The following is a 17,386-nucleotide window of genomic DNA, read 5'->3' as shown; positions in this document are numbered from 1 at the left end:
AATGGAAAAATTACCTCAGCCACTTAGCTGTTTGGCATGGAACTCGTGGTGACAAGTGACTGACAAAGAATAAGAGGTATTTTTATTACCGAAAAGAAAAATAAGAGCAGAACAGGATGTCCCGTCACAGTTGCTTAATTAGTACTAATAAGACTTCGTTTGGATTGGCACAAATCCATAATTACTTTAAAGTCATCCGTAGATTTAGAAGAGGGTATTCTAAGCCCCGTATCGCATAGTATCTTCATATTTTTAATTGGAATTTTTCTCCGTTGTCTTTTTACAGCGCTATGCAAAGATTGGCCAAAGTTACTTTTGCCGCGCACAGTTTATCGGTAATGAAGATAACGAAACTTCTATTATCGTAGAAGTTTAAGTCGTGAGCGATGTATTGTTTCTTTTAAAGTGAGTATGATATTTGAAGCTAAAATCGAAATGTATGACGTAAAATAACATAGTTATAACTGAGTAACTTTATATAACAAATTAATGCCATTTCAAGAATTAGAAAGCAAACACACGAGAAATACACATATATATATCTATTATAATAATGCTCAGTTTTTGTGTGTCCTAAAATGTGCGCGCACTTAATTTCAGCGGATGTAAACAAAAGGCGGATGTAAATATACTTTATTAGACATTTTGTACAACATATTAAAAGCTTACCAAAGTTTTTAAAAAGGTGTAACGTTAAGTCGTAAAATAACATTATAGGTTTATTGATAGTATTAAGTACGGTAAAGTTTAGCCCTAACTAAACTAAAGCAAAAAGCGCACACAAGTTACAGTGTTAATGTATCTCTTTACCGAATATAAGCCGTACTTAATAATGGCCAAACTTGTAGATTTCGGCGTCTGCGATTAGAATTCTCTTGTATTATTCTACAAATCCTCTATTTGAAGAAGTACTGTTGCAATGAAGATTCTAATTTGACCACAAACGTTTTGCGGGTCTCTGCTAGTATATATATAGGTATATAAACGAAGTCAATCTTTTCTCGGTAAACTACAAACAGACTGCATTGTCACTAAATATAAAAATATAAATAATGCTTACAAACATTTTGGTCGAATAGTTTTTTGAACTCATAACAAAATGAAACGAATTGTTTAGGTTGTTAGAAATTTTATGTCTTTAAAAACTGCTTTAAATGTCGTTTTCTTGTCGAAAGAAACAGATGTTTCGATCTTGCTTCTAGTTTGTTGTTGTTTTTTACATAAATAAAACTGAAGTTGTTCATTGACAATTAAACTCCAGCCATTTCTTTACAAATACACAACTCATCACGTTCCAGTGTTTCATAGTAAAACTGAAACACATGCATCTTTTATAATGTGCGAGGAAAAATTGAAACTAAAAATTGTTTCAAATTGACAAAAACAACAACCTTGGGCGTTTAAAATTTAAATATAACTTCCTGGTCCAAACATTATTATCAAATTAATGGGCAGAATGGCACAGAATGTGAATGAGATAATTCCAAAAAATAAGAGAAACTATATATAAAAAACCAATACGTCAAGTTTGAATAACATTATAAGTAATTGGAAATACAACTTATCACCTGAGCTAATCTTCCAAATACTGGTAGTTTGTATAGTTTTAACTCACACGGACTCCTTTCAAAAACAAAAATGACAGGAGTAGTTAGTCGATTATTTTTCTAATAAAAAGCCTATTGTTTTAGTCATCAAATTAACGTGTGTTTTTATATTTTTCATTAAAGTTGAAGACTTTAAGCAGGTTATATACTTCCAGAAAGTTTATTTCAGTTGCTCCGATTATCTAGGTATTCCAACAATATCTTACGAATTATCATTTTTCTGCCTACATTCTGGAACATTATTTACTGCCTGTTTTGATAGTGAAACCCTATTTCGTTTTCCTTTCTACTCACTGCTGTATATGCGTGCGTTGTGTTTCAAAACATTATAAGAATAGTTGAGTATGATAAAATATTAGGCTACGAAAAACGCAAAATAGAGACATTTTAGATTGTTTGTAAATGTTTAATCTAAACAACGTATAAAACAGAAATATTCAATGCAAGGGTCTAGCAAGCATATATATTACCGTTGTATTTTCTACACCCAACAGATGCTTTTCTTGCGTGCCTACAAAGCAATATTGCAGGTGTTAAGACGACAGTAGAACTCCCCTTTAATTTTTCTTCAGCTGCTTAATAAAAACTCGGTATTGATTATGAAAACTTTTCAAAAGAATAATGCAACTCCAAAGTTTAACAATTGTTTTGCAATCAAATTATCAACATTAACAGTTTGGTTGTGGGTAGCTGTAATATTTAAATACATAATTTTAACGTCAATACCAGAAAAGAGGAAACTGAATATCATCCTTAATTGAGCATATTGCTATATCACGGTATACATAGGTTTAGTATAAAAAATATGTTCGCAAACCTAGAAAGTGAATTACTTCTGAATTCATCCTTATGATAACAGAGTAAGATACAGTTAACATGACCAAAAGATAATTTATTTGTTAACCCTAAAATTACCGGTGGGGAACTGTTTTCATATACATTTTTCGAAATTGATTATGTACAACATTGCTTGTAAGAACACGACTTTGCTCTTTAAAGGACCACTAACAACATGCGAGCCAGACAAAAAACGTCACACAGTATTATAATTAATTCGCTGCTGGGATCCTATATGTATTTTACATAAACAAATGGGCTATCTCACCAGACGTTTTGGTCAGTTCTTTGAATGAGTGTTGTAACAGGCAAAAACGTAACATTACTCAATATGGTACAATATATGGACACCACCGGGAGTGAACGGTATAAGTCAGTAATATGAAGGTTAAATCGAAATGAAAGTTGGTCAGTTGTGTGAAAACTAGTTTAGGAAATGTGAAACTGGACAACCCTATAGCAAGATGTGATAAAGCCTTTCCCAGATTCTGTCTCAAAGAATATGATAAATTAAAAATAATAATTGTATATAAGGTACTGGTTTCAAATACCATTTTAATACATGTTCAAACTTAACTGACGAATGATTACTAAGTTAATTAAACCAAACTAATTCGCTTTAGACCTAATTATCCGGTACTAAAGGGTTTATAGTAACCTAATGGTTAGCATACCGGAATGCGAATGATGATTTAAAGGTTCGAACCTTCATGGCTCTGAACACGCTTTGCTGTGTTAGCTATGGGTGCGTTATAAAAGTGACAATCAGAATCAGTCTCGTTATTTGGTTCATAATGATAGACAAAATAACTGGGTGGCGGGTGCTGATTATTGGTTGTCCTTTCTCTAGCTATAAGTTCAAGACTAGAGATAGGTACAGTCAATTCCTATGGAACACTGATTTGGTTGTTTAAATCATGTGTTATATAACGTATCTTTCAGGTTAAAAATTCCAATTCCTGTGCAGTAATACTTACTCGAAATTAGCTCCCCAGTGGCACAGCGGTATATTTGCGGACTCACAACGCTAGAATCCGGGTTTCGATACCCATGGTGGGCAGAGCACATATAGCCCATTATGAGGCTTGATGCTTAATTACAAAGAAACAAACAAACAAAGATACTCCAAATTACAATTTAATGCTGCTAATACTTATTATTAATAACCTTAACTGAATATCATATTGAAATAGCTCCTTAAAAGCACAAACGAGCTTGATAATAATAATTGCTAACTAATAATTGAAACGAATTGAATAAAGAAACTATACAAACCTGGTTTACTTCCCCTCCTGGCTGAACACGTGGCGATAAAGAAGAGAACGAATAGTAGCAAAGAAAAGTCCATTGTTTTAATATTCTGATAAACAAGGTGAATGTAATGTCTGCAAGAAAGAAAATATTTTTATTAAAACAAGAAACTAACAATAATTTTAGTGATTTTCTGAAGAGAGTCAACAAAGATTTTGGTGATCTATCAAAACTTCAACGATAAAATATAATACTTTTTTATTCGTGAAATTTACAAACTTCGAAAGATTACTTAAAAATAACCAACTTACTCAAAATGTTACATGTTTTTTTTTCGTTTATCTATTCATCAAAAACCAACTCTTTGGATCAGTCATATTATACAGAAAAGACAGTCGTAAAGAAGCAGGATTTCAATTTTCCTTTTTGATTTTGAAGTCGTCATGTGAGCCGTTTACCTTCAGAATCTATTTCACAGCAATGTAAATAGGGTGGCATGAAAGGGAACCTACATTTTCTATTAAGAACTCTCCAGTATTTAATACTTTTCACATAAAATATTATAGGGTGACAAACTTTAAAGACGAATTGCATTTTTTCTTTTGTTTTTGTCTGACTTTTTAACATTCGAAGTTAAAAACTGTTGTAAATTATACAAACAAAGTGTCAAAAATACAAACTAAAATTGATACTGTATATGAAGTAATGAAAACGAATTTAGTAAGAACAGAAACGTGTAGCACTTAATGATTCTGATACACATCCTCCTAAGAGTAATTTTGTCAAGAATTTTAAAAAGAGAAAAACTGACATTATGAGCCAACAACAAACTACTTTAGATCGTGTAAAGCCAAAAATAATTACTATTCATCAAAGGTCTATAAGTCGATGTTTAAACATCTGCTCACAAAGTTAGTCTTCTGCGAACCATCAATATTTTTTATTTCTCAGTCACTCGTTAAACCAGCACCACTGAACATCTGTCAATACACAGTGAACTAATGAACCTGTGTGTTGTTTATATTCTTAGTGTGTTGTAGCACGAGTAAGAAACTAATAGAATTTCTCGAGAGTTAAATTGAGTGGCTCACGCGGGACCAAAGATTTTGTCAACACAGTATACATGATCTCCATAGTAACGTTAATCCTGAGCTGACCTGAGCCCTAATGAGCAATGAGTCTTTAAAAGAAATCTGATAATGAACAAACGATTTTCCTTGCTTGTCCTCCCAACCATCCGCGACACAGAACTTGACATCATGAAAAATGACCCATGTTAATGCGGCAATCAAGGACACGAAGAGGTGTCCTTCAGCTGATAGACACAGGGGAACCGACTCTGTTGGACACCACCCGAAAGAACAGCTGGATAACGTGGTCTTCTTTGTTTATAACGGCGGATATCGTTCAAAACCTAAGTCTCTGATAACAAAAACGAAAATAAAGTCACAGCAGAACGAGAACGGGTTTCAGTAACTTCCTTGAGAACAAGAATCCCCACTGTCTTCCTGGCTAATCACTAGAAATGACTATCATTAAAACCACAGCATTGTTGAGACCCTGATAGTCACAGTCCAGAAATTCAGGGGAGTTAGCCCCGCCTCGTGATCAACATATACTTATTAATTGCTAATCAGGAAATATTATGTGGCTATGGTAGAAAATAATAGAAATCATGTGGTCATTAAATTCCATTATTAAACTATAGGATAATCACAAAAGCAAAATTATCAACCAACCTATAAACATACTAAAGTGTGTATTATAAGATTTCTGAAAAGTCTATATGGTGTGCCAAAATGAAATCCATTAGACTTGTATATATATATGTATGTATTAGCTGAATTACTCATTCAACGTATGGGAAAGATATAAGACTCTGGGGCCCTAAGCGGGCAGGACAGGTTTGGTGACAACTGATCCAGCGGTTCGCTTGTTATAAGAGGATACACACATAGACTATTGCCAAATAATGGTTTAGATAAAAAGCACAAATTCAATGTTTCATTGTATTAACGTGTATAACATGGACAAAAAGTTCGACAAAACAGAAAAGTGAAAAGTAGAAAATGAAACTTAAAAATAACACTAATTGAGAAAATGTTACAATTTTTCAGTTCCTCGCTCGTCTAGGTGTTGGGTCTACGATCACTTCCTGATGTTCTAAGTAAGGGTATTTCAAACTTAGCTTTTTACCTCGATATGGGTTACAAAACAAAAAGAAGTATTGTAAGTTTAGTATCACTGGCTACGTGAATTATGATTCATTTTCTGACGTCCAGTCATACATTTTAGTATTAGTAATACTAAGATTAAGTATTGTATACGATAGGAATAAGTACGTATTAAGTGGTTGCTGAGTAAACACCGACCGACATTAAAGCCTCCAATCTTTACTTAGGAAAAAAGCAAGTGTCGTTGTGTTTGTTTTCAGCTTACGTATAACGTCGTGGTGCCTAAGATAAATCACCAAAAGGAGGCATTTAAAATACATGAATTTGTTCAGTAAATTTTGAATAATCTTTTGCAGTTGTTTTACAGATTCTCACTGTCACAGAAAATAACAAATACAGTATCTCAACATGATGAATCATCCCAACCACTACAAGGCCCTACATAAAAGCTATCATTTATATTTGGTTGAGAGATCCTACCAGTGGAAATAGTTCTCTGTTTACCCACGTCGAATATTCTTTATCTCATCAATTAAAAGGCGCCATTTATTCTTGAATTTTATGCATTAGGTCAACCGCTATTTATTCCGTGAAGCATGAAATATAAAAGTGTTCATAAACAAATATTTTACAGACAATACAGTTAAAATAAGCAATGTAATGTAATTAACTTGTATAGTGTTGATTTATCTTAAAAATGGTTGAGTATAGTTTAATGGTTAGCGTGTCAGCCTTAGATCAAAAGGTCCAAGGTTCGAGCTGTGAAATGTTGCTGAACTTATTCTGCACTTTTGACTGTGTGAACCCTAAAAATGTGACATTCAATCTCTTCACTTGGTTAAGAGTACTCGCGTAGGCGGCGGATGTTGTTAATTTATCAGCAGTTTTAAATTATGGCTAGGTTTGCCTGGACATTTAGTCCGTGTGCCGCATAAGATGTCGTTTCTATTTTAAAAAACACGTTTTCATTATTTCATAAGTTTAATGTATAAGTAAAAAATATAATGATAATGTTTAAAAACGTGAAACAAAACTAGTTCTTAACAAAATATTTTTCTTTGGATGCTTCATGACTAGTATAAATCACGGCTGGGTCGATTTTAATGTGATAAAAGTTCCTTTCAAACCAATTTACATGAAACGTTTAAGAATACTATGAGTTATTCTTTAAAATCTCAAAATATAGAAAGTGAAGCACTTAAACAATAAGCATATTTGTAACGCTTTCGTTCTTGTTACCGTGGTGTTCGGATTCTTGTCGTACAGTAAAATACAACAATAACACATTTGTTCTTGTTACCGTGGTGTTAGCCTCTTGTCGCGCTACAAGTTACGACAATAACACCTTCGTTCTTGTTGCCATGGTATTCGGCTTCTTGTTGCACAGGAAGTTACGACAACAATTCCTTAGATCTTGTTGCCATGGTGTTTGGCTTGTTGTACAGTAAAATACAATGATATCACCTTCATTCTTGTTGCCATGGTATTCGGTTTCTTGTCGCACAGGAAGTTACGACAATAATTCCTTAGATTTTGTTGCCATAGTATTTGGCTTGTTGTACAGTAAAATACAATAATAGCACCTTCGTTCTTGTTACCATGGTGTTACATATAAGTTACGACAATAACATCTTCGTTTCTATTGTCACGATGTCTGACTTTTTGTCGCACCTAAGATACAATTATTAGATACAAGAAAGTAGCTATATTCACTTAGATCTATATACCATCTTTGCTATAAATCGTTCGTTATAGAACTTGTGTGTGTGTATATATATATTCACAAGAATAACAGTTGGAAGTTTCTCACAAACTGATAAATGTGACGAGCGTGCAAGTGTCACGAGCTTTCTAGTAAATGGCGTCATTACAACGTGACACTGATAAAAGAAACTTTGGTAAAGCTTGATAAAACTAAGATTCTGAGACGCAGCTGAAAGAGAGGTTATTTTTCAGAGTAACTAGCACTTTCTATTAGAACTCCATGGGTGAGAATGTTCATTTCCATTTTGTATGCTATAGCAATGCAAGGTACAGAAGTTACGTTTGTCTTATCTAATCATCAACTGCACCAAACAACTATAAGTACCATTTATATACCAACTAAAAATTATGGGTAGTTACATTTTCAAACATTGTATAATAATTGTATCTTGCGTACTGGCTGATGCCCATGTATAGCGTGAACCTGTAGAAATCTACAGAATTATTTCAACTCTTATTTTACACTCATCTTGTTTAATTTAGTTTTAATAACTTTCACAAGGACAACAAAGTTTTCAGTCTATTAATGACTAATCGTTTTCATACTAAGCATATTTTGTTCAAACTTCATGAACAACTCGTTGACGTAGCACGCTGCAGAATGTCGGTATTTCAACAAGGTCAAATTAATTATCTTCATTATACGATAACAATATTGCCATTACAGGTTTTCTAGTTGATGGGGTTTAAACAAATATATATCATTTTGTGTCAGTACGTATACCTTCTGCAATATCTCTCACAAAAATCCTCAATAACTCGTGCTGAAATCATTTCATTTGACTAAGTTGTGTCACGTGGTTCTTACAATGGGATCATGTGTCTTCCAGTTTGTAAACTTATACAAAACAGCGGGATTGAAAATCAGATATGACAACAGTTCATCTACTACGATAAATTCTACCGTTGTTGAACATGTTATATCTCCAATTGTATCTTCTATGTGGCCAAAGCACTGACAAATATGAGCAAAAGAAAAAAAAATGGAGAAATGGCAAATCGTTTCACTGCATACACGTTGACTGCGCTTTCATAACAACCCCTGTTATAAATCCCATCCTAGGCCCTCCCTCCTCTGCTTATACATTGTTTCCTATGCTGTGGTCATGTGCAGGTACAATGGAGCATTTATCACAGTGCCAGACATTTTCAATTCCGGACCGACAGCACGAATGGCTCAAACATGCTCCTTACAAATTCCACAAACAGAGTCAGTGGTTTCTTGAACACCACGTCATGGTAGAAACCGAAATACCGTCCTTTCATGTGTTTGTATATAAAGATTTGTTATAATTTTTATACATTACCTCTCCCACTTTCACCCCCATTCCAGTTTAGCAATAAAAAAACAACTTTTCTATAGTAATAAATTTTGATAACTCATTCATGATGAAGAATAAAACATAAGTTACATATGGTTATGTTCAGAAATTTTCCCCAAGGTGGGAAAAATAACTGATTAAATTAAAACGTGAAATTTTCTAACAGAATTACTCAAACAAACGCTTTCGACAATCTCGTGCTTTCCGTTCATTACTTTTACGAAGATGAGTGCTAATGGATTTTTAGAAATATTCGTTATAAACATTCTGTATAAGTATAGTAAAAACATTTTATTATTCTTAAAGTGTCACCTTATAAAATAATTCTGACCGTTCTAAATATTTATGAAAAGCCTGCATTATATATATCAAAGGTTAAACAACATTACAAAACCGTAAAATGATCTGTTTTTTTTATTGTAAGTCATTTGTTAATGCCTACCATAGCAACTGGTACCGCAGTAAATCGAAACTGACCATTATCCTATAGATATTACATTTGCACACATAATAACGATTCATCAACATCTAAAGCATGAGGTCAGAGATAAAGGAAAACCTTGTGACTAAAGCAAGATATAGAGAAAAAAAAAGCTTCCTAGAAGTTTGGGGTAAAGTGACCGATTGCATTCGAACAGGAATAAGCTTAACTTAAAATTATGTGTATCTTTCAGGCACTTGTAACTTGTACAACCGTTGTATACAGTAATGCCTTCACTCCCCAGTGCCTGTTTTTGTTGTTGTTTCTAATCAGATTTCTCTTAGGTTTTTTATGAATTAACTTCATCATATTTTACTCAGAAATTGGCTTACACATTTGGTCAAATCTATAATAAGGACGTATTAGCTCTTATGCTATATACATCTGTATATAGGTTATGCTATATACATCTTTATATAGGTTATGCTATATACATCTTTATATAGGTTATGCTATACATTAGAATCAGTAGAACATCTAAGATGAATAAAAGTTTAAGACAAAATACATTATACAGTGTTACTGGTGCTTGTTCAGTGCAGAGCTACATAAAAGGTTAACTCTTCTTCGTCCACCGCGGGGGAATCGAATGCCAGAGTTTAGCGTTGTAGGTCCGTAAAGTTACTGCTGACACATAGAAACATTAACAAGGATAGTACATGAACTTGTGAAACTGTATTTGATTTTAAAGTAACTGTACGTATCCAAGAAATAATTTCCACAATAATGTAAAAGTCTACAAATCCATAACCAGGTGTAATCGTACATATAACTCAAATTCGCAAGAATAGACATAGTTAGAAAATGAATTGCGTAAAATTGAAATGTTTATATGTCCAGTTCACAGTTATAGATTCGGAAAAATAGTCCTTTATATATAAAAATATATGTTTAAACACACGAGTACAATTCTGAGTGTATTAATATTAGAGGAAGCAGTTATCTTCATACACAATAACACCCACAGTGTCCAGCAGTTTTAAAGCAGCTCGCTGTATGCATAGAGCTGTACATGTAGGAGAAAAACTTTATGAAACCTGTGAGTGGGTAGAAACACTGTACTTGAATGATGTTATGATTAAAGAATACTACTTTCAAAGAACAATGATGATTATGAATAGTTTTCCTCTCTCTTTTTTTGTTTTGATTATGTAATATATTATTTAGCTGCGTATAGAGATATAAACCCAAGAGAGCATAGGTTTAAGTCCCTTTTATTTCCTATAATTTTACTGTGAAACGTATTACTTAATATTCAGGAAACGTAATGGCACAAACCCTATTTCATGGTCAGCTGAGAACTGCAGTTTCGAACAATATGAGCCCTGTTTCGCTACTCTCGACTACAAGAAATATGACGATGCGGAGCTATACGTCTATTTCGGCGGGCAAATCTTACTTGTGTAATTTTGGTATTTACAAGCAACTGTACGTTCCATAATACATCAACGGATTTTTCTTACTGAATTTCTATGAAGGTAAGCAGTTTTATTTCTTTGTAATCAGTAACAAACTATATAAAGAACACGGACTCTGTTCGAGAATAAAGCATGCGCCGCTCTAGTATTAATAGCGACTCTGAAGTGTACGGTAATCTCAGTATTATCTAAGGTAAACTTTCATTATATATATCTTTCTAGAAGACGCTGCTAATTTCAGATAAGATGGTTAGAAACCGTTGAACTATTTGTACTATATAACCGTTTATTATTTATTAGTCATGACATATTTTTAACAATTTGTGACTCATAATTGAAACCTTAAATAGAATGTATATATAAAAATGTTATTAATAGTCATAGTGTGTTGTTAGTCCTTAATTCCTTAAGAGCAGGTTACTTAATCGAGGTGACTTACCCAACATACAGTTTACTGTCTTTCAACAGAACATCACGGTTTAAATTCCAAGCAGTTCAACTGTTTGTCTGAATGGACCACATTACTGCTTATCAAGTGTGAAGCATTACCAGAATATCTCGAGAGATTCAGACGTGGGAGCCTCCAAGAAATGTCTATTACTTGTCTCCAGACAAGTGGTTTTAGGGAAAGTCTAACGTTGTTCACTGTCAGTCTACAATAACTTTAACTTAGGCAGACAGCTAGCCTGTAGCTTTGTAAACTAAAGCTCGTAACGAACCCTCCTTTCCACAGCGTCGTTCCTAGAAAACTATACAGCGTCACGCGGGGACGACCGATCAAGCTTTCATCACAACCTAAGGCCAATATCTATGTTTCCATTGGCTGCAGGTGTAGGCCACTGCCAAAAGCGCCCCCAAGTGAAGCTTCAATTACTTTAAACGAGACGAGAACTCCATTTGACGTCCTTGATTCTCCTTCTTCTGTTTTCTTTAGGGACAAACGAGCGGTTGTTTATTATGAAAGTTTTCAACTAACAATTTTTCTGAAGGCTTCTGGGAATTCTCGTCATCGTTTCTTAACAAATAAATCAATCAAACACCTGATTTAGAATGAAATGAGCAAGTTGCATGATGTTGTCGTTTTCTATCTTTAAGAAAATTTCGTAACTTTTTGAAGATTTTTCAAACATATTTACAACTTCTGTAACGGTATGGTTTCCTCGAAAATAGATCAAATAGACTATGGTATAACAATGAAATGAATACCTTAGCGTAATAAATACGCACATTTCGATAGCTTAGAATAGAAACTGGACATAAAAAGTTTTGGTAGTAAGGGTTGCTATGCCGAAATCCCGTTTGCTGATGGGTTCCCTTAATCTCGGGATTTATCGAAAAGAATCCCTGGATTTTCGGGTTTGATATCCCCTGGTTTTTTCTTCTCATAGTGACGATATTTAACACAAATTACATAATAATTTTAATCAATGCAGTTTCTTGATTAAACTTCATTAAAAGTTTGTAGAAGGCTGCCTGTACTTAAGTGTAATTACTTACACTCTAGATATTAAACGAACCTTCTTGCTGGTTGATGGTAACAAAGTCAGAAGCACACACAGTAGGGATCGAATTCAAACAATCATAAGTTATATCTTAAAGTTCTACCAATTGCCTGTGTTTGGATTATTTTTTAATCATTTAAGGTAGATAAGGATTGCAGGTAATTTAATTACGTTTGATTAATACAAAATGGAATGTAAATGAGTAAAATAATTAGAACCCCAGGAATCGAGCCACTAAAATCCCGGGATTCAGAAAACGCTTCTAGATGGTTGCCCCTAGATGATAGTTTCAGGTACTGCAACCATTGAGGCAACAACTACAGTTAGACAAAAGAAAAACATATACATAATTGCATTACACATTACGTAGGCACGCGACAAAAATATTTGTATAGTATATATAGAATGTGTTCGTCAATTGTGTCAAACAATAAATTCTGTGCAGACAAAAAGTGCACGTGCGCACAGATTTCTCACAATAATTCCTTGAGGCATTCACTGCTGGGAGCTTCCTGTGCGACGCCATTCCCCCCTTTCAGCTAATAATCATTAGTGGCCACCTGGCGCCTCCAGTAATCTGTCAGGCGACATTATTTAGATATCGAAATGCATTTGACGGTTTGTATTATAGTCACCTAATCCTGGATGGAGAATCCTGGAAGCCTTGATTTCGCTGTTGTCTACTAAAGACTGTGTGACGTCATCTGGTACGAAATTTAACTGCTGTTTTTATTTTGTTTTTCAAGGGTTGTTTGATAACATTTGTACTGGTGTTTATGTTTTTATGCTTAAGAATAGGTTTGTGTAATTGTTTCAGAGGAACTTTAGGCGAGTAGACATAGTAGGTTTGAAAACTTTAATGGACTACAACTGCCAGTTGAATGAAAAGGGGACTTCGTTCCGGCTTCCATGCTGAGGCCTTCACTGCCTTTATAGAATCTTTAAAATATGTATTATTATTATATCAGCTGAGAAAATAATTTACTCATCGTACATTGGCTTTAACATGACAAGGACTAATTGGCAATCACATAACAATGAGTCTAAAAGTATAAAAACAAAAACAAATGATTTTTAGAATTAAAATCATACCTCTTAGGAAGATCATACGTATTAAATGCCAATTTGAAAATTGCTGCAAACGAATGTCTCATAATAAGCTTGTTTACTTACATGGGAAGTATGAATAACAAGTAAACAAATTAAGTTCATTAACGAAACATATTCGACCTTTTTATTAAAACTATTATAAACTCTTGCACAACTTATATATTTATGATTTTACTTAATTGCACATATGTGATAGTATTAGGTATTGTGCTTTTCATTGAAGAAAGTACTGAATTCGTATTATAAATAGTCCACACTGACATTTTCTGTTTCTGTTTCTTAGTCCTTTTTACATTATCACCCGAAAATAAAAATCATATATATGTTTCAGATTAACTCCATCTTACCTAGTACCACATTCTTTCAACGTCATTCATAAATTCTTCACCAGTGAAGTATACTTCTACAGTCAAATAACCTGCAAAATTTTATATTAAAAACACTTAAAATTAGAAATTACTAGACCACCCGTGACCCCTTGGGTCACCCACTATTCAGAGGTTATGAATAATTCAAGATAATTTCAATATTGTACCGAAATGAAGGTTTATTTGAGATAATTTAATTAAATATCTCAATCCATTCGTGTTATTCATAATCCAAGAAAATATATTTGATTGTTGATCGGGAGTAAAAGGAAAGACCATTTCATTTTTCACAGAAGTGAAGTCAGAGTTTTCAGGTATTGTAATGAATTAGATCATTATGTTGTGGTCTTTCCTCTTAAGCCTTCTACAAATAAGAAACACTAACACTTTATTTTTTCTTTGAATTATCTACCATAACCAAGGCACATTATTGAGAAATTCTTCAACATCTAGTTTTTGACATCTTATGTCTTTTAATGAAGATGGGAACATTGACAGGGAAATAGATTTGAACGAAGAAGTTTCGTAAAGAGCGCGAACGGTAGTGTGATGTAAAATTACTCATGCTAGAAGTTTTCATAAAAGTGACCCGAAAAACGGTGCTAACTCGGTAACTCGTGGCTCGATTTTAACGAAACTTGTTTTATTCTGTTTCTAATCTCATTTCATTACAAATATGGCCCCATTGTGCGTTGTTTTTGCTGTATCTAATTACAGACAAGCAAACAAACAAACAAACAATCTCAGAGTTTTAGTAGTATATAGATTAACGCTTATTAATCGGGAAACGTCAGATATATGATCAGGAACATTTATAAATTTCGAACATTACAAACCATTTAACTTCAGGGGATTCACATCGGACATTAGTACTTCTACGAAGACATTATATAACGTCAGCGTTAAAAAACTCGACCTGTAATCGGCGTGTGATCAGTGAGGACCACAGAGCTAGCTAGCTCACTGTTAAGTGAATCGCATCTACATCAACTAAAAATTAATTTGCTCATGGTGAACCCTCGATAAGACATCAAGGAAGTTCCATACCAAAAAAGATACCTTTTGGTTTGAATTTCGAGCAAAGCTACACGAGGGCTATCTGCGCTAGCCGTCCCTAATTTAGCAGTGTAAGACTAGAGAGAAGACAGCTAGTCATCACCACCCACCGCCGACTCTTGGGCTACTCTTTTACCAACGAATAGTGGGATTGACCGTCAAGTTATAACGCCCCAACGGCTGAAAGAGCAAGCATGTTTGGTGGGACGTGGATTCGAACCCACGACTCTCAGAGTCGAGCGCCTTAACCACCTGGCCATGCCCGGCCAACCAAAGAGAAGATTCAATATTATTTGTAAGTTTGTAAATTTTTTGTACATAGATCATTATTTGTAATAGCTGTTACTGTAAATTGCATTATTGTCTGTATATTAACACATATTTGTATTAAAAAAGAAACTGAGTGTATCAGTCTTGCTGGCAAATATAATATATTCGATACATATCGGCATTTATTTAACTACTAAATCTAAATTACCATTTAACTCAGTTTTAGGTTATTTGAAATTATAATACTTAACACGGACAAATCCATTTATTCGATTAGAATAGCCCAAGATTTTGTTTGTTTTGTTTTGTTTTTAATTATGCACAAAGCTACACAAGGGCTATCTGTGCTCTGCCCACCACGGGTATCGAAACCCGGTTTCTAGCGTTGTAAGTCCGCAGACATACCGCTGTGCCACTGGGGGGCAAGCCCAAGGTTTGGCGGGGGGATTCTGTTCACTAGGTAGGTGCATTCCTTTCATTCTATAAGCTCAAATTAGCCTTGCTAATATTTAAAACAAGAAAAAAAAAAACATAAAGTTTTTCTTTGATGAGTTTGAAGACAACAGCTAAACCGCATAGAGTTGCTCTGACCGTCCAAAAGGAATTAGAAGTTCCTATTTTGTAAAAGTAATCTCCAGAAATCACTTTCCCGGTTACGTACTTAACTCAAAATTAATAATACAGATAATTTCTTTCGTATTTATTGTATCAGTAATTAGAATCAAATCAAAAGTGGTAAGATTATTTGTGTTTTCGTACAGACATTGAGCATACAATTTCAGATGATATTTGGAAATATCATTAAGATGAAACAATAACATCATTGATTTATGTAACATGAGAATAGGGTTAACAATCACAATATGTATGGTAGCCTTTTTGAACAAGTTACCGAGATTGCTTCTTTCTTTGTCGGACAATTCTCTAAATCCGTTAATTTCTATTTTCATTGTTTAAGTTGTTACTTGGTATAATTTCTCCCAAACTCTTTCAAGATGAATACAGCTTTTTACAATGTCTTTGATAAGTTTTTGAACTGATAGATAATTTAGATTCAATCTTAAAATCTAATAGAGAAAAAATCCCCACTTTTAGAATATAAAGAAACTTTACATCACATCTCAGTGCAACAATTACCGTTTGGCACACGTCACAAAGTAACAATGTTTATATTAACCACTCTTCTAGTTAGTTATATTTATAGAGGTGAATATATACGTGGTTTACAATCCGGGTTATGAAAAACAAAACATGTGGTTTGATAGCGCAAAACCCTAACTGGAAAAATAGAAAATGACAAGTTTATTTTAAAATATGTTCACTATTCGGCTGTTTATCTAACAGTATCATCATTCAGATTTTTCACTTTTAACAATGATATTTTTAACACAGACTCGTGGTTCAAAGTCTAGTCATTAAACTCGATCGATAAGCCGAGCCATCAATATTGGAACCCACCACGCGGACTCTGAATTATTGTTTTATTCTATGGAAGTCTCGTGTATTGTGGCTTTGATTTGAATAAAATGGATAAAAATGTTTAACGTGCGTGTTAGAAAGCCACAGGCCCATGACAGGGACCACAGGTGCGACTTATCACACTGGTTCTGATGAATACTCAACATTGTATTGTTATGGAAAAAACAATCTTGATGTGTTCTACGAATAACAGACGATTCCCCATTTCCTTCTGACTCATTAAAAGTAACCCTTTTTTTCACGTTTGCTGCTTATTTTGAAAAGTAAATAAGTATGTACGTATGTTAACATGTTTGTGTATGTATGCAAGTGCACATCAGAGCTCAATAATGTGTATCACTAACTGAAAAGTGGTGACACTTGTTTGTCACAACTAAATAAAAGACGTAATCTGGAGCTCATCAAAAATAAGGTGATGTAATAATTATGATTAATGTGATGTAGTAGTTAAGTAATGTAACACATGAATTATCAGATATTAAACAAACAGAATTTTAACTACTATCCAGTGTTGATATTTTTATGCTTTAAAAATTCATTATTTTCGAATAAATTCTATTTAAGATATTTGTTTAATCGGATTCAACCGTTTTGCTCAACTAACACGATGTGGGGTAACTAATGAACAGGTATAGTGAACAGAGTTTTATGACAAAACCTGGACAAATAAAATTTTGTATGTTAATATCTAGTAAAACAATACGTATTAATACTTCTGAGTAATATATTGTAATAAAGTGGTATTAT

At 33.6% G+C, this 17,386-nt stretch overlaps 1 protein-coding gene and 1 long non-coding RNA gene across 4 annotated transcripts in view; one reads left to right on the top strand and one right to left on the bottom strand.

The window, feature by feature from the left end:
- Nucleotides 1-11,611, bottom strand: part of LOC106458177 (adhesion G protein-coupled receptor L3-like) — a 72,582-nt gene extending 60,971 nt beyond the window's left edge. For all 3 annotated transcript variants that reach the window (XM_022384314.1, XM_022384316.1, XM_022384315.1), the window contains exons 1-2: nt 11,294-11,611; nt 3,720-3,829 (exon numbers count right to left, since the gene is read on the bottom strand). In XM_022384314.1, the coding sequence (XP_022240022.1) occupies nt 3,720-3,792 (73 nt within the window). In that variant the 5' untranslated portion in view covers nt 3,793-3,829; nt 11,294-11,611. The remainder of the gene's footprint in view (nt 1-3,719; nt 3,830-11,293) is intronic.
- A 1,244-nt stretch (nt 11,612-12,855) lies between these two features.
- Nucleotides 12,856-17,386, top strand: part of LOC111085496 — a 40,857-nt gene continuing 36,326 nt past the window's right edge. Inside the window, exon 1 of the long non-coding RNA XR_002610331.1 lies at nt 12,856-13,063. This is a non-coding gene — a long non-coding RNA (uncharacterized LOC111085496). The remainder of the gene's footprint in view (nt 13,064-17,386) is intronic.

The sequence above is a fragment of the Limulus polyphemus genome, unplaced genomic scaffold (genome assembly GCF_000517525.1).
Source record: "Limulus polyphemus unplaced genomic scaffold, Limulus_polyphemus-2.1.2 Scaffold425, whole genome shotgun sequence".
NCBI classification, from domain to species: Eukaryota; Metazoa; Arthropoda; class Merostomata; order Xiphosura; family Limulidae; genus Limulus; species Limulus polyphemus.
Note: the sequence above shows the minus strand (reverse complement) of the source record. Positions and strands in the feature narration are given on the sequence as shown.